General features: G+C 42.2%; 2 protein-coding genes across 3 annotated transcripts; one reads left to right on the top strand and one right to left on the bottom strand.

Annotated features, from left to right (window-relative positions):
* The first annotated feature begins 629 nt into the window (after window positions 1-629).
* Window positions 630-9,438, top strand: iscu (iron-sulfur cluster assembly enzyme). The gene is made up of 5 exons (XM_062958451.1): window positions 630-809; window positions 2,758-2,871; window positions 5,360-5,470; window positions 5,569-5,647; window positions 8,920-9,438. Exons 1-5 carry the CDS (start codon window positions 645-647, stop codon window positions 9,015-9,017), a joined length of 567 nt encoding a protein of 188 aa, XP_062814521.1. The 5' UTR covers window positions 630-644; the 3' UTR covers window positions 9,018-9,438.
* Window positions 9,439-14,547: 5,109 nt separating this feature from the next.
* tmem119 (transmembrane protein 119) lies at window positions 14,548-26,889 on the bottom strand. 2 transcript variants are annotated; one of them, XM_016998600.2, is made up of 2 exons: window positions 26,751-26,889; window positions 14,548-18,382 (listed from the first exon to the last, which is right to left on the bottom strand). In XM_016998600.2, the coding sequence occupies exon 2, from the start codon at window positions 18,365-18,367 to the stop codon at window positions 17,591-17,593; it is 777 nt and encodes a 258-aa protein (XP_016854089.1). In that variant the 5' UTR covers window positions 18,368-18,382; window positions 26,751-26,889; the 3' UTR covers window positions 14,548-17,590. The 2 variants fall into 2 exon arrangements, with proteins under 2 accessions (XP_016854089.1, XP_062814516.1); XM_062958446.1 differs by having other exon boundaries at window positions 26,579-26,863.
* Window positions 26,890-27,439: the final 550 nt, after the last annotated feature.

The raw sequence follows: 27,439 nt of genomic DNA, 5'->3' as shown, positions 1-27,439 counted from the left end.
AATAATCTATTATTATCACACTATAAAGATTTTAAATTGTACTTTAATGAGATGTTATTAATAATAATATTAATAATAGTATTATTGGAATAATATTATTAGTAATCTATTGTTATTATTATCACATTAAAGTAAACATTTTAATTGTACTTTAATGTTATATTATTAATAATATTATTAATATTATTATTGGAATAATATTATTAGTAATCTTTTGTTATTATTATCACATTAAAGTAAACATTTTAATTGTACTTTAATGTTATATTATTAATAATATTATTCCAATAATAATTATAGTTTGTTTGTTTTTTTGTGTCAGGAGCAACCGGAGTGATTATAATAATTATAGTATTATTCTTGGAGTATTATTATTAATAATCTATTATCATTATTATTGTTGTTATTATTCCAATAGTAAGAAGGCCAAGTCCCAGCAATCACAGGATGGATGTTAATCAACATACAAAGATTAAAATCGATCCTGTGCTTGCTGGGATTCAGATTTACAGTATTAATATAGTATTGGAATAATATTGGAAGTTTGAGAAAAGAACCTCCGGAAGGGAAAGGGTTAACTCCTGGCCTTGTTTGAGCCTGGTGGGCGGGGCGAAGAGGGCTGACGACACAAGGGGGCGTGGCTTATGGGCCCTGGCGGTCACGACCCCTTTCCCCTCCGCTGTCGTCTTTTCAAAACATTCAAGATGGCGGCGCTTCGGGCCAACAGCGTGCGCACCGCGGCGGCAGCCCTTCTACGGCCTCGCCCGGGCCCGGCCTCCACCTCCCTGGCCGCGGGCTACCACGAGAAGGTGAGCCCGAGGCTTCCTTCGCTTCTAGGCCCGAAAGGAGGCTCGGCCTCGCTGGCTATTGGGAGCCCCTTCATGGTTTTGGGACTTCAACTCCCAGAAGCCTCGGCTGCCTTAGCTAGTGGCCGAGGATGCTGGGAGTTGGAGTCCCAAACCTTTCAGAGGCCGGGGAAACCTGTTAGGAGTCAGGAAAGGTGTCGAGTACATCTTGTAGGATGTTTGTGCGCATGCGCCACTCTGAGGAGAGCAGAAAAGGCATGATAATAATAGTAATGATAATGATAACGGTACTAATGAAGTTAATTAATGGTTAAACCGCTGAGCTGCTGAACTTGCTGACTGAAAGGTGGGGCTGTTCTAATCCAGGGAGTGGGTTGAGCTCCCACTGTTAGCCCCAGCTTCTGCCAACCTAGCAAATGTGAGTAGATCAATAGGTACCGCTCCGTGCAGTCATGTCGGCTACATGACCTTGGAGGTGTCTACGGACAACGCCGGCTCTTTGGTTTAGAAATGGAGATGAACACCAACCTCCAGACTTTATGTCAAGGGGAAACCTTTACCTTACCTTAATGGTAGTAATAGTGACAATGATAATAATAATAATAATAGAAATCCTGATGATGATAATAATAGCAATGGTACTAATATTGATGATGATAACAGTAATGGTAATAATACTGATAATAATAATAATAATACTGATAATAATTCTAATAGTGACAATGATAATAATACTGACAATATTAATAATACTGATGGTGCTTATAATAATAATAATAATAATGGTACTAATGCTGACGATGATCATAATAATGGTAGTCATCCTGATGATGATTATAATAATAATGGTTTTAACAATATTAATAGTAATGGTAATGGTACTAATACTGACGATGATCATAATAATAATAATGTACTTATGCTGACATTGATAATGGTAATAATGCTGCTGATAATAATAATAATAATACTGATGATGATAATAATGATAATGGTACTAATGCTGACGATGATCATAATAATGGTAGTAATCCTGATGATGATTATAATAATAATTATTTTAACAGTCATAATAGTAATGGTACTAATACTGACGATAATAATAATAATAATGTACTTATGCTGACGATGATAATGGTAATAATACTGATGATAATAATGGTACGAATGCTGACGATAATAATAATAAAAAGGCTGATGATGATAATGGTGATAATACTGATGATGATAATGGTACTAATGCTGACAATGATGATAATAGTAATGGTAATAATACTGATGATGATAATTGTAATAATACTGATGGTGATGACGATGATAATAATAATGGTACTAATACTGACAATGGTAATAATACTGATAATAATAGTAATACTGATGATAATAATAATAATAAAATACTGACAATTATAATAATAAAAATACTGAGGATGCTAATAATAGTGATAATGAAAATGATACGAATACTGACAAATTTTAATAATAATGGTAATAATACAGATGATGATAATTGTAATAATACTGATGATGATAATGATGATAATAATAGTAATGGTACTAATACTGACAATGGTAAAAATACCATGATGATATCAATGATGATAATAATAAAAATACTGACAGTAATAATAATAGAAATAATGATGATGCTAATAATACTGATAATGATGGTAATAATGAAAATGATACTAATACTGACAATTTTTAATAATAATGGTAATACTGATGATAATGGTACTAATACTGATGATGATGATGATGATGATGATAATAATAATAATATTGATGATGGTAATTGTAATAATGATAATGGTACCAATGCTGATGATGACAGTAATAATGGTAATAATCCTCGGAATGACTTGAGAGGTGTGGTGGGCCTTCTTGTGGTTCAACCATTGATTTTGATGCCTAACCTCTGCCCCTTGACACCCCCCCCCCCCATTGCCAGGTCGTGGACCATTACGAAAACCCCCGGAACGTGGGCTCGCTGGACAAGAGCGCCAAGAACGTGGGCACTGGCCTGGTGGGCGCCCCGGCTTGCGGCGACGTCATGAAGCTACAGGTGGGTTGAAACCTCAAGTCAACGTCAGGTTTAGAATGGTCGTCTAGTCTCTTCTGTTGTACACAAGATAACAAAATCATCATCAAAACTATGTTGGTACAAAGGCGGCGAAATGTGGTGGGACTGTGACGAGATACAAAAAAAATATAAATATATTATTATTATTATGGTCAATAATCAGCAGCAAAAAAAGAAACATCAAAAAGTCAGCATGGATTTCTTAAAAACGAGTCATGCCAGATGAATAGTATCTCTTTTTTTGATAGAGTTACAAGGTTAGTAGATGCAGGGAATGCTGTGAATGGAGCATATCTTGATCTCAGGAAGGCCTTTGACCAAGTGCCCCATGGCCACTGTTAGGTGGGTAGTGAGAAATAATAATAATAATAATAATAATAATACAAAAAAGCCTTTGACTCACTCCCACACAGCTGGATCATCAAGTGCCTGGATGCCATCGGGATTTGTAAAAATGTTGGCACCTTCGTTGAAAACATGATGGAGCACTGGAAAACTGAACTGTTGGTTGGAAATGAAAGCTATGGACTTGTCAACATCAGAAGAGGAATTTTCCAGGGAGACTTCCAGGGAGGAATTTGCCATGATCCCTCTGTCAACAATCTTACAAAAAACAAACCTCGGCTATCGAACATCTAAGAAATCTCACAAAATTTCGCATCTGATGTACATGGATGACCTGAAGCTGTGTGAGAAAACGGAAACTGAAATCCAGTCTCTGACTAACACTGTCCGAATTTTTAGCACTGATATCAGCATGGAGTTTGGCTTGGACAAATATTCAACAGTGGCATTGAAGAAGGGAAAAATCATTGAAAGTGAGGGCATAAATATGCCTAATGGCCAAACAATAAAGGGTCAACAGCCAGAGGCCTATAAATATCTGGGCATATTACAGCTGGACAACATCAAGCATGAACATGTGAAAACTGTGGTCAGCAAAGAATACACACAAAGGGTCAGAAAAATTCTCAAAAGCAAACTCAATGGAGGCAACACCATCAAGGCCATAAACACCTGGGCCATACCTGTCATAAGATATACTACTGGCATCATAAACTGGACACAGGCGGAACTGGACAATTTGGACAGAAAAACTAGAAAACTCATGACCATTCATCATTCACTGCAGTGATGTTGACCGGCTGTATCTGCCTAGAAGATCAGGGGGCAGAGGGCTCTTACAAGTCAAACAAGCAGTCGAAGAAGAAGAACATGCCCTGGCAGGATATGTAAAGCAAAGTGAAGAACCTGCTTTGATTGAAGTCAAAAATCAGAAACTCCTCAAAGCACAGCAGACAAAAAAAATCAGTACAAGAAAACCGCACTACAAACTAGAGCTGGCAGCTGGCACAACAAAACATTGCATGGAAAGTTCCTTGACAAAATGGAAGGAAAAGCTGATGAGGAGAAGACCTGGCTCTGGCTCACGAATGGGACCCTGAAGAAGGAGACAGAAGGCCTGATCCTTGCAGCCCAGGAGCAAGACATCAGAACAAAGGCAATTTAAGGCCAAGATCGAAAAATCAGCTGATGAATTTACTCCTTTTCTCATAAACAATAAATGTTCTTTAGTTCTTTGATTGTTCCACATACACAAATTGAGTAAACTTCTTATATATAATGACTAGCTGTGCCTGGCCACGTGTTGCTGTGGCCAAGTATGGTGATATGGGAAATAAAAGTATTGAAGAATTGGTGGTAGTTAAGGTAAAGGGTAAAGAGTTTACCTTACATTAAGTCCATTATAAATGGGTTATATAGCTGTGTGGAAGGGCCTTGAGTCTATATCAGGGGTCCCCAAACTTTTTAAACAGGGGGCCAGTTCACAATACTTCGGACCATTGGAGGGCCGGACTATAGTTGGCCACCGAGCAATAATAATAATTGTTATTATTATTATTATTAACAATAATAATAGTGAGGGTTGGAAGAAACCCCTTGGGCCATTTAGTCCAATCCCCTTCTGTCTTTGTGCACCAAAAGCACAAGCAAAGCACCCCTGACAGATGGCCACCCAGCCTCAATCTTAATAATAATAACAATAATAGTAATAATAAGGGTTGTAAGAGAAGAAGAGACCCCTTGGTTCATTTAGTCCAACCTCTTTCTGCCCTTGTGCCGTGGGGGCCGGATAAATAGCTTCGATGGGCCGCATCCGGCCCCCGGGCCTTAGTTTGGGGACCCCTGGTCTATATAATCCAGTTAAAATCAGATAATCTGTATTTTATAGGAAGTGGGGAAGAGGCCTAAGTCTGCCTGTCCCCTGGGCTGAGTGGGTTGCTAGGAGACCAAGTGGGCAGAGCTTAGCTTTCTAACTGGCAGCAATGGGATAAAAACAATTATTCCTCTCCCTCTAATTAGGACTTTATTTTTCTTTTCTCCCCAAGTCTAGCATTTGCCCTTTCCTTGTCGTGGCTCCTCTCCATCGTGTGCTATTTACTCACAAATGGTGTCCTGTTTCTCTCAGGTCGAGGTGGACGAAAACGGCAAAATCATCGACGCCCGCTTTAAGACGTTTGGCTGTGGGTCGGCCATTGCTTCCAGTTCTTTGGCAACCGAGTGGGTGAAGGGCAAGACGGTGAGTCAAAACGGCTTGTATTTATTGAGTAGAATATGCCATCCAATCTAATGCATGTCTCAATTTTGGCTAGGTACTAAATCTTCCCTTTGTTTCAGGTTGACGAAGCCTTGAAGATCAGGAACACAGACATTGCCAAGGAGCTCTGCCTTCCGCCGGTCAAGTTGCACTGCTCTAGTAAGTTTTGGGATATTGGCACGGAGAATGGAAAAGGATCTTAACATCTATAGAATTGGAAGAGACTCCCGAATTATTTATTAACTAGCTTTGCCCGGCCACGCATTGCTGTGGCTTATGGGAATAGCAGTGAATAGCCTTGCAGTCTCAAAGCCTGGCCGTTTTCTGGAGTAGCTGGAGCTTTTTGTGGTATGAACGTAGAGGCATGGATGAGGGGTTGTGCTGCCAAGTTTAGTGTTTCTGGGATATATAGTTTTGTTGTTTTGTCCTAGGCCGAAATTTCATTACCCCTTTATATATATAGATATTTATTAATTGATTATTTCTTATTAGGCATGTGCGATGTGTTAAAAATTGGTTCTAAACTGTGTTCGACAGTAGGGGGCGCTGGCACTTCATTTTGAAAGTTCTCCAAATTTTGGAGGTAAAAGTTTCCGAACTCTGATGAAACTTACAAACCTTTGGAAGTACAGTAGAGTCTCACTTATCCAACATTTGCTTATCCAACGTTCTGGATTGTCCAACGCAGTCTGCCTTTTAGTAGTGAATGTTTTTGTAGTCAATCTTTTCAATACATTGTGATGTTTTGATGCTAAATTCGTAAATACAGTAGAGTCTCACTTATTAGTCAGTATTTTTATTATTATTATCATCATCAGTATTATTACCATTGTCAGTATTAGTACCATTACTATTATCATCATCATCATCAGTATTACAGTAGAGTCTCACTTATCCAACACTCGCTTATCCAACATTCTGGATTATCCAACGCATTTTTGTAGTCAATCTTTTCAATACATTGTGATGTTTTGGTGCTAAATTCGTAAATACAGTAGAGTCTCACTTATTAGTCAGTATTTTTTGTTATTATTATCATCATCAGTATTATTACCATTGTCAGTATTAGTACCATTACTATCATCATCATCATCATCATCATTACAGTAGAGTCTCACTTATCCAACACTCGCTTATCCAACATTCTGGATTATCCAAAGCATTTTTGTAGTCAATCTTTTCAATACATTGTGATGTTTCGGTGCTAAATTCGTAAATACCGCAATTACAGTAGAGTCTCACCTATCCAACACTCGCTTATCCAACATTCTGGATTATCCAACACATTTTTGTAGTCAATCTTTTCAATACATTGTAATGTTTTGGTGCTAAATTTGTAAATACAGTAGAGTCTCACTTATTAGTCAGTATTTTTTATTATTATTATCATCAGTATTATTACCATTGTCAGTATTAGTACCATTACTATCATCATCATCATCATCATCATCAGTATTACAGTAGAGTCTCACTTATCCAACACTCGCTTATCCAACGTTCTGGATTATCCAATGCATTTTTGTAGTCAATCTTTTCAATACATCGTGATGTTTTGGTGCTAAATTTGTAAATACAGTAGAGTCTCACTTATCCAACACTCGTTTATCCAACATTCTGGATTATCCAACGCATTTTTGTAGTCAATCTTTTCAATACATCGTGATATTTTGGTGCTAAATTCGTAAATACCGCAATTACAGTACAGTCTCACTTATCCAACACTCGTTATCCAACGTTCTGGATTATCCAAGGCATTTTTGTAGTCAATGTTTTCAATACATTGTGATATTTTGGTGCTAAATTCGTAAATACAGTAATTACTAAATAGCATTACTGCGTTTTGAACTACTTTTTCTGTCAAATTTGTTGTATAACATGATGTTTTGGTGCTTAATGTGTAAAATCATAACATAATTTGACGTTTAATATGCTTTTCCTGAATCCCTTCTTATTATCCAGCATATTCACTTATCCAACGTTCTGCCGGCCTGTTTATGTTGGATAAGTGAGACTCTACTGTATATTTATAATCTTATATTATCTGCTTAGAACTGGATTATATGAGGCCCCTTCTACACAGCTGTATAAAATGCACACTGAAGTGGATTATATGGCAGTGTGGAGTCAAGATAATGCAGTTCAAAGCAGATAGTATAAGATTATAAATGGGTAATATAGCTGTGTGGAAGGGCCTTGAGTCTACACTGCCATATTATCCAATTAAAATCAGATAATCTGTATTTTATAGGCAGTGTGGAAGAGGCCTGAGGCCTAACTGTGCCTGTCCCCTGGGCTGAGTAGGTTGCTAGGAGACCAAGTGGGCAGAGCTTAGCCTTCTAACTGGCAGCAATTGGATAAAAACAATTCTTCCTCTCCCTCTAATTAGGACTTTATTTTTCTTTTCTTTTTGTTGTATGAACGTAGAGGCATGGATGAGGGGTTGTGTTGCCAGGTTTAGTGTTTCTGGGATGTGTAGTTTTGTTGTTTTGTCCTAGGCCGAATTGTTTTAATCCTTTTATATATATAGATTAGCTGTGCCCGGCCATGCGTTGCTGTGGCGAAGTATGAGACTCCTTCTACACAGCTGTATAAAATGCACACTGAAGTGGATTATATGGCAGTGTGGAGTCAAGATAATCCAGTTCAAAGCAGATAATATAAGATTATAAGTGGGTTATATAGCTGTGTGGAAGGGCCTTGAGTCTACACTGCCATATAATCCAGTGCAAACTAGATAATCTGTATTTTATAGGCAGTGTGGAAGAGGCCTGAGGCCTAACTGTGCCTGTCCCCTGGGCTGAGTGGGTTGCTAGGAAACCAAGTGGGCAGAACTGTGCCTGTTCCCTGGGCTGAGTGGGTTGCTAGGAGACCAAGTGGGCAGAGCTGTGCCCGGCCACGCGTTGCTGTGGCGAAGTATGAGGCCCCTTCTACACAGCTGTAGAAAATGCACACTGAAGTGGATTATATGGCAGTGTGGAGTCAAGATAATGCAGTTCAAACCAGATAATGTAAGATTATAAATGGGTGATATAGCTGTGTGGAAAGGCCTTGAGTCTACACTGCCATATAATCCAGTTAAAATCTGAGAATTTGTATTTTATAGGCAGTGTGGAAGAGGCCTGAGGCCTAACTGTGCCTGTCCCCTGGGCTGAGTGGGTTGCTAGGAAACCAAGTGGGCAGAGCTTAGCCTTGTAGCTGGCAGCAATTGGATAAAAAACAATTCTTCCTCTCCCTCTAATTAGGACTTTATTTTTCTTTTCGTTTTGTTGTATGAACGTAGAGGCATGTGTGGAAGAGGCCTAAGTGAGGCCTAACTCTGCTTGTCCCTTGGGCTGAGTGGGTTGGTGGCACCCTAGTTCTGTATTGACTTTTCAATGGGTTTCCGTCCGGGTGCTGCTCACCTTTCCTGCTCCTTCTCTCCTTTCCTCCAGTGCTGGCCGAGGACGCCATTAAGGCCGCTTTGGCCGATTACAAGCTGAAGCAAGGACCGAAAGGGCCCGAGCCGAAGCAGAACGCGGCCAACGCGTAGAAGCCTTCCTCTCCTCCCTTCCGACCCTCTTGGGATGATTCCCCCGTGCTTTCCACCGTCGGGAGCCGTGGCGTGCATTTCCGCGTCTCATTTCCGCACAACCGCGGGAGTGCGCTCCACTCATCTTGCTTCCCCTCAGTCTCATTTGCTTCCACGTTCCCCCCCCCCCTCTCCTTTCTTGGTCTCGGGATGATCTTCTCTCTCGTCTTCCGGAGCGAGGAAACGAGCGAGGCCTCGTTTTCCAAGCCTTTGGTTTCTGAACCGGGAAATGGCCAGAGGGATCTGCGGGGCTTTATTCCCTGCTGCCTTCCTCCAGGGATCTTCCCATTGCCCCGAACCAGAAGTCTCACCGTCTCTTTTCTCCCTGTCTTCCGCATTCGGACATCACAAAATAAATCCAACGCCTTGGCCACACCGTTAATGTGCATGTTCCAGACTGCTTTTTTGTGTCTATAGAAATCTCTAGCGCAGTGATTCCCAAAGTGGGCGCTACCGCCCCCTGGTGGGCGCTGGAGAGATTCAGGGGGGCAGTGATGGAACCTATTAGGACACGGGGGCGGGGCCAGAAGAGGGGCGGGGCCTCTTCTCAAGTGCTGGAGACAGGGCTGAGCACCTGAGGCGCCTGTTAGGACACAGGGGGCGGAGCTAGAGGAGTGGGCGTGGCTTCCTCCCAAGTGCCTGAGACAGGGCTGAGGATCTATACCTCTCCTGAGGCGCTTGTTGGGACAGAGGGCGGAGCTAGGGAAGGGGGCGGGTTCTCATAAGAGCGCGAGACAGGGCTGAGCCTCTATACCTCTCCTGAGAGGCCTTTTAGGACTAAAGGGTGGGGCTAGGTAAGGGGCCGGGGTCTCCTAAGAGCCTGAGACAGGGCTGAGCCTCTATATTTCTCGTGAGAGGCCTTTTAGTACTAAAGGGCGGGGCTGGGGGCGGGGCCTCTTCCCAAGAGCATGAGACAGGGCTGAGCCTCTATATTTCTCCTGAGAGGCCTTTTAGGACTAAAGGGTGGGGCTAGGTAAGGGGGCGGGGTCTCCTAAGAGCCTGAGCCAGGGCTGAGCCTCTATATTTCTCGTGAGAGGCCTTTTAGTACTAAAGGGCGGGGCTGGGGGCGGGGCCTCTTCCCAAGAGCATGAGACAGGGCTGAGCCTCTATATTTCTCCTGAGAGGCCTTTTAGGACTAAAGGGTGGGGCTAGGTAAGGGGGCGGGGTCTCCTAAGAGCCTGAGCCAGGGCTGAGCCTCTATATTTCTCGTGAGAGGCCTTTTAGTACTAAAGGGCGGGGCTGGGGGCGGGGCCTCTTCCCAAGAGCCTGAGACAGGGCTGAGCCTCTATACCTCTCCTGAGAGGCCTTTTAGGACTAAAGGGTGGGGCTAGGTAAGGGGGCGGGGTCTCCTAAGAGCCTGAGCCAGGGCTGAGCCTCTATATTTCTCGTGAGAGGCCTTTTAGTACTAAAGGGCGGGGCTGGGGGCGGGGCCTCTTCCCAAGAGCATGAGACAGGGCTGAGCCTCTATATTTCTCCTGAGAGGCCTTTTAGGACTAAAGGGTGGGGCTAGGTAAGGGGGCGGGGTCTCCTAAGAGCCTGAGACAGGGCTGAGCCTCTATATTTCTCGTGAGAGGCCTTTTAGTACTAAAGGGCGGGGCTGGGGGCGGAGCCTCTTCCCAAGAGCCTGAGACAGGGCTGAGCCTCTATATTTCTCGTGAGAGGCCTTTTAGTACTAAAGGGCGGGGCTGGGGGCGGGGCCTCTTCCCAAGAGCCTGAGACAGGGCTGAGCCTCTATATTTCTCGTGAGAGGCCTTTTAGTACTAAAGGGCGGGGCTGGGGGCGGGGCCTCTTCCCAAGAGCCTGAGACAGGGCTGAGCCTCTATATTTCTCGTGAGAGGCCTTTTAGTACTAAAGGGCGGGGCTGGGGGCGGGGCCTCTTCCCAAGAGCCTGAGACAGGGCTGAGCCTCTATATTTCTCGTGAGAGGCCTTTTAGTACTAAAGGGCGGGGCTGGGGGCGGGGCCTCTTCCCAAGAGCATGAGACAGGGCTGAGCCTCTATACCTCTCCTGAGAGGCCTTTTAGTACTAAAGGGCGGGGCTGGGGGCGGGGCCTCTTCCCAAGAGCCTGAGACAGGGCTGAGCCTCTATATTTCTCGTGAGAGGCCTTTTAGTACTAAAGGGTGGGGCTGGGGGCGGGGCCTCTTCCCAAGAGCATGAGACAGGGCTGAGCCTCTATATTTCTCGTGAGAGGCCTTTTAGTACTAAAGGGCGGGGCTGGGGGCGGGGCCTCTTCCCAAGAGCCTGAGACAGGGCTGAGCCTCTATATTTCTCGTGAGAGGCCTTTTAGTACTAAAGGGCGGGGCTGGGGGCGGGGCCTCTTCCCAAGAGCCTGAGACAGGGCTGAGCCTCTATATTTCTCGTGAGAGGCCTTTTAGTACTAAAGGGCGGGGCTGGGGGCGGGGCCTCTTCCCAAGAGCCTGAGACAGGGCTGAGCCTCTATATTTCTCGTGAGAGGCCTTTTAGTACTAAAGGGCGGGGCTGGGGGCGGGGCCTCTTCCCAAGAGCCTGAGACAGGGCTGAGCCTCTATATTTCTCCTGAGAGGCCTTTTAGGACTAAAGGGTGGGGCTAGGTAAGGGGGCGGGGTCTCCTAAGAGCCTGAGACAGGGCTGAGCCTCTATATTTCTCGTGAGAGGCCTTTTAGTACTAAAGGGTGGGGCTGGGGGCGGGGCCTCTTCCCAAGAGCATGAGACAGGGCTGAGCCTCTATATTTCTCGTGAGAGGCCTTTTAGTACTAAAGGGCGGGGCTGGGGGCGGGGCCTCTTCCCAAGAGCCTGAGACAGGGCTGAGCCTCTATATTTCTCGTGAGAGGCCTTTTAGTACTAAAGGGCGGGGCTGGGGGCGGGGCCTCTTCCCAAGAGCATGAGACAGGGCTGAGCCTCTATATTTCTCGTGAGAGGCCTTTTAGTACTAAAGGGTGGGGCTGGGGGCGGGGCCTCTTCCCAAGAGCATGAGACAGGGCTGAGCCTCTATATTTCTCGTGAGAGGCCTTTTAGTACTAAAGGGCGGGGCTGGGGGCGGGGCCTCTTCCCAAGAGCATGAGACAGGGCTGAGCCTCTATATACCTCCCGAGGCACTTGTTAGAACATGACGGCGGGGTATAGAGGTTCAGCCCTATCAGGCACTTGGGAAGAGGCCCCGCCCCCTCCTCTAGCCCCGCCCCCTGTGTCCTGGCAGGCACCACAGGACTGAGATAGAAGCTCAGCCCTGCCTCAGAGCTCGTAACTCCGCCCACCCTGGCCACCCATTTGTGGCCCCGCCCACCTCCACCTCCCTTGTTTTGCAGCATTTGAATTGCATTATGTGCGTCTACACTGGTCATGTTTCGCAGCATTGAATTGCATTATATGAGTACAATGACCCTGTTTGGCCGAATTGAATTATATTATATAAATCACCCTGTTGTGTGGCATTGAATTGCACTATACGAGGCTACAGCGACCCTATTTTGAAGCATTGAATTGCATTATATGAGTATAAGCCGACCCTGTTTTGCATCGTTGAATTGTATTATATGGGCAAACCTCACCCGGCCCGGGTATATATTTATCACTATATTATATTTAGTATATTTTTATGTTATTATTATTTAATATATTTATTATATTATTATTAACGTTTAATGTATTTAGTACATTGGGCTTTGAACGAATGCAAACTCATTATTATTATTATTATTATTATTATTATTATTATTATTATTATTATTATTATATTAGTTTGCCCGTACTTAGGTTTCACTGGCCCTGTTTTGCGGCATTGTAAATAAATAAAAAAAATATATAAATTATATAAATATTATTTTATATTATTTTTACATATTATAAAAACAATATAATTAGTTTTATAATTATATTTTATAATTATATATTTTAATTATAATGGTCTGCCCATACCTAGGTTGCACTGGCCCTGTTTTGCAGCATTGTAAATAATATATATATATATATATATATATATATATATATATATATATATAATATAAAATAAATATTATTTTATATTATTTTATATATTATAAAAATTATAATAATTATATTTTATAATTAAAATATATATTTTAATTATAATGGCCTTGGTGTGCCCATACCTAGGTTGCACTGGCCCTGTTTTGCAGCATTGTAAATAAAAATATAAATATATATAAATATATATAAATATTATTTTATATTATTTTTATATATTACAAAAATATACATATTTTTATAATTATATTTTAATTATAATATATTTTAATTATAATTTTAATTTAATTATATATTTTAATTATAATGGCCTTGGTCTGCCCATACCTAGGTTGCACTGGCCCTGTTTTGCAGCATTGTAAATAATAATAATAATAATAATAATAATTAATATATATATATATATATATATATATATATATATATATATATATATAATTTTATAATATTTTTATATATTATAAAAACAATGTAATGATTTTATAATTATATTTTATAATTAAAATATATATTTTAATTATAATGGCCTTGGTCTGCCCATACCTAGGTTGCACTTGCCCTGTTTTGCAGCATTGTAAATAATAATAATAATAATAATATATATATATATATAGATAGATAGATAGATAGATAGATAGATAGATATATAATTTTATAATATTTTTATATATTATAAAAACAATGTAATGATTTTATAATTATATTTTATAATTAAAATATATATTTTAATTATAATGGCCTTGGTCTGCCCATACCTAGGTTGCACTGGCCCTGTTTTCCAGCATTGTAAATAAAAATATAAATATATATAAATAATATAAATATTATTTTATATTATTTTTATATATTATAAAAACAATGTAATGATTTTATAATTATATTTTATAATTAAAATATATATTTTAATTATAATGGCCTTGGTCTGCCCATACCTAGGTTGCACTGGCCCTGTTTTGCAGCATTGTAAATAAAAATATAAATATATATAAATAATATAAATATTATTTTATATTATTTTTATATATTATAAAAACAATATAATTAATTATATACTAATAATGTATCCAATTCCGCTCACAACCAACAGTGGGAACAGTGAGTGAACGGATCCTGCATACAGTCGATGTTTGTGGGGTCTGCAAATGGTTTTCAAACTTGCAAGGAACATTCATAGGTTTCCAAGCTCAACTTTTCCCTCTTTTTGGGGCCTCTCAGTCCAAACACGCCGGCAATTTCCTCTTCCATCCCGGGGGAAAATGCATTTCCAAACACAGAAAGCCCCTCTCGCTGCCAAACAGACATGCCTTTCGTGGCCTTGGGGCTTATTATTATTTCAACTATTATATTAAATATATTTAGTATATTTCATTATTATTATTTAATATATTTATCACTATATTATATTTAGTATATTGGATATATTATTATTTATATTTAATATTTGAGCGGTTCCTGTCTCCTCCTCCCGCCGACCCCCTTTGTTGACATTTCTCTTCCATTGGGATTGATGGAAGACGCCAGACGTAAAATAAAATATCGAGATCTTTATTTGTAAACAACGGTTAATAATAATGACAGTGGTCCAAAGCCCAAGGCGGGGGATTCCCTTTGTCAAATTCAGGCACGGGTTGGACAACAGGGAGCATTCCCTGCAAATATATATGGTTACACTGTAGGCAGGGCCGGCCGTAGGTAATTTTCAAGTGTAAGCCAACAGCACTTTGGCTCCGCCCACTTCCCAGTTGATTCTTTCCCTTGGTTTCAATGGGATTCCTGTTCTGTTAAAGCAATGGGATCGTTCCATGGACAACGGGAGCATTCCCTGCAAATATATATGGTTACACTGTAGATGTAGGTAATTTTCAGGTGTAAGCCAACAGCACTTTGGCTCCGCCCACTTCCCAGTTGATTCTTTCCCTTGGTTTCAATGGGATTCCTGGGCCTTTCCATGAACAATGGGAGCATTCCCTGCAAATATATATGGTTACACTGTAGATGTAGGTAATTTTCAGGTGTAAGCCAACAGCACTTTGGCTCCGCCCCCTTCCCAGTTGATTCTCTCCCTTGGTTTCAATGGGATTCCTGTTCTGTTAAAGCAATGGGATCGTTCCATGGACAACAGAGAGTATTCCCTGCAAATATATATGGTTACACTGTAGGCCGTAGGTAATTTTCAGGTGTAAGCCAACAGCACTTGGGCTCCGCCCCCTTCCCAGTTGATTCTCTCCCTTGGTTTCAATGGGATTCCTGTTCTTTTAAGGCAATGAACAATGGGAGCATTCCCTGCAAATATATATGGTTACACTGTAGGCCATAGGTAATTTTCAGGTGTAAGCCAACGGCACTTTGGCTCCGCCCCTTCCCAGTTGATTCTCTCCCTTGGTTTCAATGGGATTCCTGTTCTTTTAAGGCAATGAGGCTGTTCCATGAACAATGGGAGCATTCCCTGCAAATATATATGGTTACACTGTAGGCCGTAGGTAATTTTCAGGTGTAAGCCAACAGCACTTTGGCTCCACCCCTTCCCAGTTGATTCTCTCCCTTGGTTTCAATGGGATTCCTGTTCTTTTAAGGCAATGAGGCTGTTCCATGAACAATGGGAGCATTCCCTGCAAATATATATGGTTACACTGTAGGCTGTAGGTAATTTTCAGGTGTAAGCAAGCAGCACTTTGGCTCCGCCCCCTTCCCAGTTGAGCGCTCTGAGTCCAGCGGCGACGGCCAAGCCGGGATGTTGACGGGATGCTTACCCGTCATCATCATAATAATGTTATTTCTTACCCGCCTCTCCCCATGGTGTCGAGCCACGGGAATGAAAGCGGCAGTGGGTCGTAAATATCCTTTGAAACTTAAATTCCGGCTGACCCAGGAGCATTGTCGGCATATTTGGGAGATGATTCAAGTCTTCCAAAGAGCAGCCAGTGTCTCTTGTTGGCTACCCAAAATGGTCTGGATCGAGGAAGATGTTGCCTTGGCTTCAGCATTCCAGGCCGAGTTTAGAGAGATCACTCCTACAATTACGTAAATAACGTCTAACTCACGTAAAAGTCTAACTCACATATAGGTCTAACTCATGTATAAGTAGCTCATATATAAGTCCAACTCACACATAAGACGAATGGTCCCAAATGCTCTTCCCGACTGTTGGGAAGCCTGTTGTTCAAGGAGTTGGGAAGGAGTAATATTAGTGGGGCACATGCCTTGAGTCATGTAAGTGCGTACACGCCTTCAAGTCAGCTAGTGGTGACACAAGAATGGGGCCCGTTGGGGTCAAGGAGAGCCACATTTTGTGGGTGGTGGTAGGGCTGGCACCAGGCTCAGGCTCATGTGAGGGCCAGTCCGGAAAGTAGGGTTGATGTTCATGTGAGGGCAAGTCCATGAAGTAGGGTTGATGTTCATGTGAGGGCCAGTCCATGAAGTAGGGGTGATGTTCATGTGAGGGCCACTCCGGGAAGTAGGGTTGATGTTCATGTGAGGGCCACTCCGGGAAGTAGGGTTGATGTTCATGTGAGGGCCAGTCCATGCATGTGAGGCCAGTCCATGAAGTAGGGTTGATGTTCATGTGAGGGCCAGTCCATGAAGAAGGGTTGATGTTCATGTGAGGGCCAGTCCATGCATGTGAGGCCAGTCCATGAAGTAGGGTTGATGTTCATGTGAGGACCAGTCCATGCATGTGAGGGCCAGTCCATGAAGTAGGGTTGATGTTCATGTGAGGGCCAGTCCATGAAGTAGGGTTGATGTTCATGTGAGGGCCAGTCCATGAAGAAGGGTTGATGTTCATGTGAGGCCCATTCCATGCATGTGAGGGCCAGTCCATGAAGTAGGGTTGATGTTCATGTGAGGGCCAGTCCATGCATGTGAGGGCCAGTCCATGAAGAAGGGTTGATGTTCATGTGAGGGCCACTCCGGGAAGTAGGGTTGATGTTCATGTCAGGGCCAGTCCATGAAGTAGGGTTGATGTTCATGTGAGGGCCAGTCCATGAAGTAGGGGTGATGTTCATGTGAGGGCCAGTCCATGCATGTGAGGGCCAGTCCATGAAGTAGGGTCGCTGTTCATGTGAGGCCAGTCCATGCATGTGAGGGCCAGTCCATGAAGTAGGGTTGATGTTCATGTGAGGGCCAGTCCATGCATGTGAGGGCCAGTCCATGAAGTAGGGTTGATGTTCATGTGAGGGCCAGTCCATGCATGTGAGGGCCAGTCCATGAAGTAGGGTTGATGTTCATGTCAGGGACAGTCCATCCGTGTGAGGGCCAGTCCATGAAGTAGGGTTGATGTTCATGTGAGGGCCACTCCGGGAAGTAGGATTGATGTTCATGTCAGGGCCAGTCCATGCATGTGAGGGCCAGTCCATGAAGTCGGGTTGATGTTCATGTGAGGGCCAGTCCATGCATGTGAGGGCCAGTCCATGAAGTCGGGTTGATGTTCATGTCAGGGCCAGTCCATGCGTGTGAGGGCCAGTCCATGAAGTAGGGTTGATGTTCATGTGAGGGCCACTCCGGGAAGTAGGATTGATGTTCATGTCAGGGCCAGTCCATGCATGTGAGGGCCAGTTCATGAAGTAGGGTTGATGTTCATTCGCCGGAAACGCACGTCTCAGGAGATGGTGGAGGACATCCCTCGCCTGACCCATTCTCCGTGGTCTTGGTCTCAGGTTCTTCTGGTGAAGGAGGACTTCTCTCCTCCACTTGAGGTTCTTCAACAGGAGACGGAACTTCTTCTCCTTGGGCGTCAGCATGTGAAGGCATCTCCGTAGGCTTCTTGGAGACCTCTTCTGGAGGCCCTTCTTGCTCCTCTTTCTCCGGCTTCTCCTCTCCTTTGGCGCTCTCCTTGTTGGGCGACTTCAGATTCTGGGCGGCGGCCAGGATGTCGGCCTGCAGCTGCTTGGTGGAGTCCACGGGCTCCTCCTGCCGGGTGTCGGCGGGCTTCTCGGGGACCTCGCTGAAGGCCTTGGGGCCCCCGGCCTTGTCGCTCTGGTCCACGTACTTCTTCTTGGGGAAGGAGGCCGGGTAGTAGGCCGAGGCCTTGTGCTTCTGGCGGACCACCACGGCGGCGCAGACCACGCAGAGGAAGAGGAAGACCAGAGAGCCCACCACGATGATGAGCAGCATGTACGTCTGGAAGAAGTCCACGATACCGTCCAGGAGGTTGAAGGAGGGCGACGTCCCGTTGGCCAGATCGCCGGGCGTGGGGTCCAGACCCGGAGTTACACTCGCCGGAGGGAAGATTGAAGAGCCCTCACCCTCGCCGCTGCCCACGTTCTCCTCCATCTCCTCTTTGTGGATCGACACCGTGGTGCACAACGGCAACACCAGCAGGAGCCACAGGCAGACGTCGATCGAAGCGGCCATGTTGTCGGTCAAACTCTGCCGAAAAAAACACAGACATATAAATATCACGCTGGTCGATTCCAACAGGTTTTATTGTACAGAATACCAGAATCTTCCCTTTGGCCTATTTATATAGGGGCTTGGGTACCCAAGCTAGTATATTATAACAACAACAACAACAGCAGCAACAATATTATATTATCATTATCATCATCATTATTATTAATATATTAATATTATTATTATTATTAATATTAATAATACTATTATTATAGTATTATTAATAATAATACTATTTTGTGAGAGGCACTCTTTCAATCCCTTTTTGGAACCAAACTTGGGAGCAAACGTGGCCTTGCTAATTGGAACGGCTGCCTTTCTTTGGGTCTGCATCTGCTTCAGGGCTGCTGGGACTTCTCGGGTTTACGTGCCCAGATGCTATGCGCTGAGACATTCCAGAGATCTGTGGTTAACATTGGAAACTTTGACGCACACAAAGCAGCAGTTGCTTGTTCTCGGCAGAAAAGTTTCCAGCTTTCGTTCAAGAAAACCGGTGCCGATCCTCCACGGAAGAGGAAAGAGCTGGGTGCAAATCTTGCCCTTCCAGTCCTCTAAGAGCCAGGACTCACCCTCCACTCTGCTCTTGTCAAGCTCTTCTCAAACTGCATTAATTCTACAGTAGATAGTAATAATAATATTTAATAATATATTATTATTATTATTAAATGATAATAAAATTTCATCATCATAATATTTAATAATAATAATGTAATAATAATACAATTTCATCATACTAATATACTATTATTGTAATATTAAATTATTATAATATATAATAATAATATTATGTTATTATTAAATGATAATAAAATTTCATCATCATAATATTTAATAATAATAATGTAATAATAATACAATTTCATCATACTAATATATTATACTATTATTGTAATATTAAATTATTATAATATATAATAATAATATGTTATTATTAAATGATAATAAAATTTCATCATAATAATATTTAATAGTAATAATGTAATAATACAATTTAATTATACTAATATTATAATAATAATAATAATAATAATAATAATAACTTTATTTTTATACCCCGCCTATATCTCCCCGGAGGGGACTCAGGGCGGCTTACATGGGGCCAAGCCCGAATAAAAACAGTAGCAGTATAAAACACAGCAATAGACAACACAGCAATATATTATACTATTATTGTAATATTAAATTGTTATGATATAATTATAACAACAATAACAATATAATAACAATATAATAATAATATAATAATAATAATATAATAACATTATTAAATGATAGTAAAATTTCATAATAATAATATTTGATAATAATAATGTAATAATAATACAATTTAATCATACTAATATATTATACTATTATTGTAATATTAAATTGTTATAATAAAAATAATATTATAATAATATATTATTATTAAATGATAATAAAATTTCATCATAATAATATTTAATAATAATGTAGTAATACAATTTAATTATACTAACATATTATACTATTATTGTAATATTAAATTGTTATAATAAAAATAATATTATAATAATATATTATTATTAAATGATAATAAAATTTCATCATAATATTTAATAATAATGTAGTAATACAATTTAATTATACTAATATATTATACTATTATTGTAATATTATTGTTATAATATAATAATAATATTATAATAGTATATAATAATATTAGCCCCCGGTGGTGCAATGGTTAAAACCTTGTGCCAACAGGACTGTTGGCAGTTTGAATTCTGGGAGAGCACAGGTGAGCTCCCTCCGTCAGCTCCAGCTCCCCATGCCAGGACATGCCTGGGCAATGTCCCCCAGGCTGCGTCCTTGCAAACGGCCAATTCTCTCACGCCAGAAGCGACTTGCCGTTTCTCGAGTCGCTCCTGACATGGAAAAAAAAGTCTAACAGCCGAGTACCCTGTGTGCCATTACATGAATATCATTTCCAACACAGTCGTGCTTTTCTTGCCTCGTGGTTTTCAAAAAGTGGCCTCCACATGTTCATGGAGATTCGCATTTGCCAAACATCATGTTTTCTTTTTTCAATAAGGTTACGATTGCCATTCATTCCCCAAGGGGTTATGTGCCCAGAGACTGGGTGCAGTTATTTCCAATACAGTATCTGGACGACATCCAACGCGATCGGGTTTGGGCCCGGAAACTTTGAGGCGACTTTGAGCCACTCTGCACATGCTCAGAGGGCCAGCCTGATGTGTCTCTTCAAAGCATTCTTCACCGGCCGGGTCTGTTTTTTCTATTTTTCCATCTGTGCACCACTGCAAACGCCAAGCCAGGATGTGGTTTGGCCATCTGGATTTGTCTACAGCTGGAATGGATGGGGAACAAAGGCCGGGAAGACGGGAGGGACGGCATTCCGAAAGCCCGGCTTTGCTGACTCAGGCCCAGGCATCCTGTTCCCAGATGCCACGATGCCCATACGCCGGGCACGGGTGGCAACTTGCCCGCCTGTCACTCTCACGAATACCCTCCTTGGCATTCGGACCTGACGGGCACTTCGGCATTGATCATCAGGAAACGGGGTCATTTCCCCGCCTTTATCCTGCAAAGCTATCCTGCAGAAGAGTCTCCTGAGCATGCTCAAAGTACACCCACAATTCGCCCCCCAAAGTCCGAGAAACCCAAGAGCATTGAGCTCCTGAGCATGCCCAAAGTGCACCCGATCTTTCACTTTGGGGTGCCAGTTTGCCGACTCAACAGGGCTCTTGTCGGGGGTTATAAACTTGCTTCATGTTTTGGCTTTTGGGGGAGCATTTCCGCCTCTTTGCATGCGTTCGGGGCCACAAAGTCCAAGAAACCCAAGAACATCGAGCTCCTGAGCATGCCCAAAGTGCCCCCCGGTCTTTCACTTTTGGGTGCCAGTTTGCCGACTCAACAGGACTCTTGTCAGTGACAATAACCCTTGAAAACGAGCGTCGTGAATGATGTTTTGGGGGTGCATTTCCGCCTCTTTGCATGCATTCGGGGCCACAAAGTCCGAGAAACCCAAGAGCATCGAACTCCTGAGCATGCCCAAAGTGCCCCCAGTGTTTCACTTTGGGGTGCCAGTTTGCCGACTCAACAGGACTCTTGTCAGTGACAATAACCCTTGAAAACGAGCGTCGTGAATGGTGTTTTGGGGGTGCATTTCCGCCTCTTTGCATGCGTTCGGGGCCACAAAGTCCAACAAACCCAAGAGCATCGAGCTCCTGAGCATGCCCAAAGTGCCCCCCGGTCTTTCACTTTTGGGTGCCAGTTTGCCGACTCAACAGGACTCTTGTCAGTGACAATAACCCTTGAAAACGAGCGTCGTGAATGGTGTTTTGGGGGTGCATTTCCGCCTCTTTGCATGCGGTCGGGGCCACAAAGTCCAAGAAACCCAAGAGCATCGAGCTCCTGAGCATGCCCAAAGTGCCCCCCGGTCTTTCACTTTTGGGTGCCAGTTTGCCGACTCAACAGGACTCTTGTCAGTGACAATAACCCTTGAAAACGAGCGTCGTGAATGGTGTTTTCGGGGTGCATTTCCGCCTCTTTGCATGCATTCGGGGCCACAAAGTCCGAGAAACCCAAGAACATCGAGCTCCTGAGCATGCCCAAAGTGCCCCCCGGTCTTTCACTTTTGGGTGCCAGTTTGCCGACTCAACAGGACTCTTGTCAGTGACAATAACCCTTGAAAACGAGCATCGTGAATGATGTTTTGGGGGTGCATTTCCGCCTCTTTGCATGCATTCGGGGCCACAAAGTCCGAGAAACCCAAGAGCATCGAACTCCTGAGCATGCCCAAAGTGCCCCCCGGTCTTTCACTTTTGGGTGCCAGTTTGCCAACTCAACGGGACTCTTGTCGGTGACAATAACCCTTGAAAACGAGCGTCGTGAATGGGGTTTTGGGGGTGCATTTCCGCCTCTTTGCATGCATTCGGGGCCACAAAGTCCAAGAAACCCAAGAGTATTGAGCTCCTGAGCATGCCCAAAGTGCCCCCAGTGTTTCACTTTGGGGTGCCAGTTTGCCAACTCAACGGGACTCTTGTCAGTGACAATAACCCTTGAAAACGAGCGTCGTGAATGATGTTTTGGGGGTGCATTTCCGCCTCTTTGCATGCATTCGGGGCCACAAAGTCCGAGAAACCCAAGAGCATTGAACTCCTGAGCATGCCCAAAGTGCCCCCAGTGTTTCACTTTGGGGTGCCAGTTTGCCAACTCAACGGGACTCTTGTCGGTGACAATAACCCTTGAAAACGAGCGTCGTGCATGGTGTTTTGGGGGTGCGTTTTTGCCTATTTACATGCGTTTGGGACCACGATTCGCATCAAAAGGACCACGATTGCCCTGTTTGCACTCACCCACACCTAAAGAAAGGCATGTTGATCATGTATGTTTATCAGGGCACTCATATTTCGGGTCGAGTTGAACTTAACGGTACCAAACACCCGAGGGGATCTATAACTACGGGAGACGAAAGGATTTTGTGTCCGATAACGGACCGGCTTTTGGCCTCTCAGCCTGGAATTCCCTCCCACTCCAGATGCAAACCATCTTCCCACCCCAATAGTTTCTGCCCTGCAAAAGTCTGAGGTTGTTCACGACTGATTTTCTTGGTCTGCGGTGCACGAAAGGCGCTCGGACGTGGGACGTTTACAAGGCCTCTGGGCCTGTGCAGAGTGCAGGATCCCTGGCAGCATGGAGTCCCCGCCAACGGACAATGGGAGGGGCCACAGTTCCCCCAAAATGGACTTTTCTGCTCGTCCCTTCGTGTGCCAAAGAAGTAACGGGTTTTCCATACAAAGATAATTGCATTATATTATTATAATATTAATATATTAGTAATAATAATGTATTATTATATTATGATATATTATCATATTATAGTATTATAATAATATATTATTAATAATAATGATAATATATTCTTATATTATCATTTTAATAATATATTGTACTAGCTGTGCCTGGCCACGCGTTGCTGTGGCGAAGTCTGGTGGTATGGGAAATAAAATATTGAGGAATTGGTGGTAGTTAAGGTCAAGGGTAAAGGTTTTCCCCTGACATTAAGTCCAGTCATGTCTGACTCTGGGGGTTGGGGCTCATCTCCATTTCTAAGCCAAAGAGCCGGCGTTGTCCGTAGACTCCTCCAAGGTCATGTGGCCACTGGCATGACTGCATGGAGCACCGTTACCTTCCCGCCGGAGCAGTACCTATTTATCTACTCACACTCTGGGGGTTGGGGCTCATCTCCATTTCTAAGCCAAAGAGCCGGTGTTGTCCGTAGACTCCTCCAAGGTCATGTGGCCACTGGCATGACTGCATGGAGCACCGTTACCTTCCCGCCGGAGCAGTACCTTTTTATCTACTCACACTCTGGCGGTTGGGGCTCATCTCCATTTCTAAGCCAAAGAGCCAGCGTTGTCTGTAGACTCCTCCAAGGTCATGTGGCCACTGGCATGACTGCATGGAGCACCGTTACCTTCTTGCCGGGGCAGTACCTATTCATCTACTCTCATTTGCATGTTTTCAAACTTCTGGGTTGGCAGACGCTAGGGCTTTAGATAATCTGTGGAAGAGGCCTAAGTGAAGCCTAACTGTGCCTGTCGCCTGGGCTGAGTCGGTTGCTAGGAGACCAAGTGGGTGGAGCTTAGCCTTCTAACTGGCAGCAATTGGATAAAAGCAATTATTCCTCTCTCTCTAATTAGGACTTTATTTTTCTTTTCTTTTTGTTGTATCAACCTAGAGGCGTGGATGATGGGCTGTGTTGTCAAATTTCCAGGTTGGGAGGCCTGTAGTTTTGTTGTTTTGTGAGTCGCCGTGATGCCATCACTCTTTTATATATATAAATAACAGAAAACTCCCAATTGCTTACTAAAGTGAATCCCACTGAACAGCCTTGCAGCTTCAAAGCCAGGCTGCTTCCTAACCAGAGGGATCCTAACCGCCAGACCCGGCACAGCTAGTAATTATATTAATACTAATATACCAGGGGTCCTCAAACTTTTAAAGCAGAGGGCCAGTCCGCAATCCTTCAGACTGTTGAGGGGCCGAATTATCATTTGGGGGGGGAAATGAACAAATTGCTATGCACACTGCACATATGTTATTTGTAGTGCAAAACAACAACAATAACAATGAAAGAACAATACAATATTTAAAAATGAAAATAATTTTAACCAACATAAACCTATCAGGATTTCAATAGGAAGTGTGGGCCTGCTTCTGGCCAATGAGATAGTCAGGTTAATTAGGATTGTTGTTGTTGTTGTGTGTCTTCAAGTCATTTCAGACTTTGGGTGAGCTTAAGTCCAAAATTATTTATTTATTCATTTACTACATTTATTTACTACATTTATATCCCACCCTTCTCACCCTGAAGGGAACTCAGAGCAGCTGTATGTACATACAGTATATTATATTATTAGCATAGCACAATATTAGCCTTATATATTACTATATTGAACTATACCACTATACTGTAATATTATATGTAATATATAACATATAATTAATATATGGTATTATTATTAGTAGTATTATATTGTATAAAATGATAATATTATTATCAATATCATATGTATATACAATATATTATATTATTAGAACGGATATAAAAATATTATACAGTAGAGTCTCACTTATCCAACATAAATGGGCCGGCAGAATGTTGGATAAGCGAATATGTTGGATAATAAGGAGATATTAAGAAAAAACCTATTAAACATCAAAATAGGTTATGATTTTACAAATTAAGCACCAAAACATCATGTTATACAACAAATTTGACAGAAAAAGTAGTTCAATATGCAGTAATGCTATGTAGAAATTACTGTATTTATGAATTTAGTACCAAAATATCATGATGTAATGAAAAAATTGACTACAACAATGCGTTGGATAATCCAGAACGTTGGATAAGTGAGACTCTACTGTACCACTATACTGTAATATTATATGTAATATATAACATATAATTAATATATGGTATTATTATTAGTAGTATTATATTGTATAAAATGATAATATTATTATCAATATCATATGTATATACAATATATTATATTATTAGAACGGATATAAAAATATTATATTATAAATGAGGGCGGGGGCCAGGTAAATGACCTTGGAGGGCCGCATCCGGCCCCCGGGCCTTAGTTTGGGGACCCCTGTAATATACTATTAGTATAATAATAATATACTACCTATATATATAAAAGAGTGATGGCATCACGGCGACCCACGAAACAACAAAACTACAGGCCCCCCAACCTCGAAATTTGACAACACAACCCATCATCCATGCCTCTAGGTTGATACAACAAAAAGAAAAGAAAAATAAAGTCCTACTTAGAGGGAGAGCAATAATTGCTTTTAGCCAATTGCTGCCAGTTAGAAGGCTAAGCTCCTCCAACTTGGTCTCCTAGCAACCCAATAAAAAACAATTTAAAACACTAAAAATTAATACAATAAAATACTATAATAACAGAAAATAACTAAAAATAATACAAGAAAATAATAAAATATAATTAAAAAAAAGATAACTTACAATAAAATTAATTAAAAAAATACAAATACAGTAGAGTCTCACTTATCCAACACTCGCTTATCCAACGTTCTGGATTATCCAACGCATTTTTGTAGTCAATGTTTTCAATACATCGTGATATTTTGGTGCTAAATTTGTAAATACAGTAATTACTACATTGCATTACTGCGTATTGAACTACTTTTTCTGTCAAATTTGTTGTTAAACATGATGTTTTGGTGTTTAATTTGTAAAATCATAACCTAATTTGATGTGTAATAGGCTTTTCCTTAATCCCTCCTTATTATCCAACATATTCACTTATCCAACGTTCTGCCGGCCCGTTTATGTTGGATAAGTGAGACTCTACTGTAACGTCAAATAAAAATTACACAACAATTTTTAACCAATACCACCACCACTTTGCCACAGCAACGCGTGGCCGGGCACAGCTAGTATATTATATTATTAGAACGGATATAAAAATATTATATTATAAAACTGAGGGCGGGGGCCAGGTAAATGACCTTGGAGGGCCGCATCCGGCCCCCGGGCCTTAGTTTGGGGACCCCTGTAATATACTATTAGTATAATAATAATATACTATTATATATAAATTAATATATAATATTTATACGATATAATAAACGGCCGAGTTTCCAACAGACCTCACAGCCCTCTGACATGGAAACACCAGGAGAGAATGCTTCTTCTGGGATACGGCAAGACTTTAGGAAAGTCACCGCAACCCAATGATTCCGGCCGTTTGACAGCCCAGATGCTGGGACTTGCAGTCCTTTCTGCTTCCCAAGGAAAGGAAAGAGTTGGAAGAGGACTCACCAGGGATGCTGGGACCGGGGTCAGGAGCCGAGCTGGAATGGGATCTGGTTTCCAGAGGAGGAAAAGAGGGAAGGGGAGAAGGAGGGGAGAGGCCAGGCCGGCCCCATTTGGGAGGGAAGGAGGGAAGGAGAAAGTGGGAAAGGAGGAGAGGAAAAGGAGGAGGGGATGGAGAAGAGAGGCCTCCCTTCTGTGATCGAGGTGACCACCCCCCCCCCAGGACTTTGTAAAAGATAGTTCAAAAATCAAGACTTTATGTTCTATATTCCATATATTTATAGTAGAAGGTGATTGAGACTTTTTACTGGAGTTTACTGTGGATTATCCCTGCACTCTGAGGCAAGAGATAACAACTTCATGAATTGTAAAACCATGCTGCTAAAACTCCACTTTTGTGGATTTCCACGCTGGGTTCTCCAGATGTTATGAACTTCGTTCTTATCAAATATTTTCAATTGTTTATACCATTCATGATTCCCCTTTAGGCAATGTAACTCACTTTTATGGATTCTCCCTTATTTCCATGAAATCTATCTGTCTGCCTATATGTATTTGTACTCTTTGGGATCCCCGGAAAATATGTATTTTTCCCAGCAGGGTTTATATTCCAACTTTATTTTATTTTTCATTTTATTTCATATAATTGTCAAGTCATGAAATCAAATAGGAAATATTTTGAACTCAACCTGAAC

The sequence above is a fragment of the Anolis carolinensis genome, chromosome X (genome assembly GCF_035594765.1).
Source record: "Anolis carolinensis isolate JA03-04 chromosome X, rAnoCar3.1.pri, whole genome shotgun sequence".
In the NCBI taxonomy this organism is placed as follows: Eukaryota; Metazoa; Chordata; class Lepidosauria; order Squamata; family Dactyloidae; genus Anolis; species Anolis carolinensis.
Note: the sequence above shows the minus strand (reverse complement) of the source record. Positions and strands in the feature narration are given on the sequence as shown.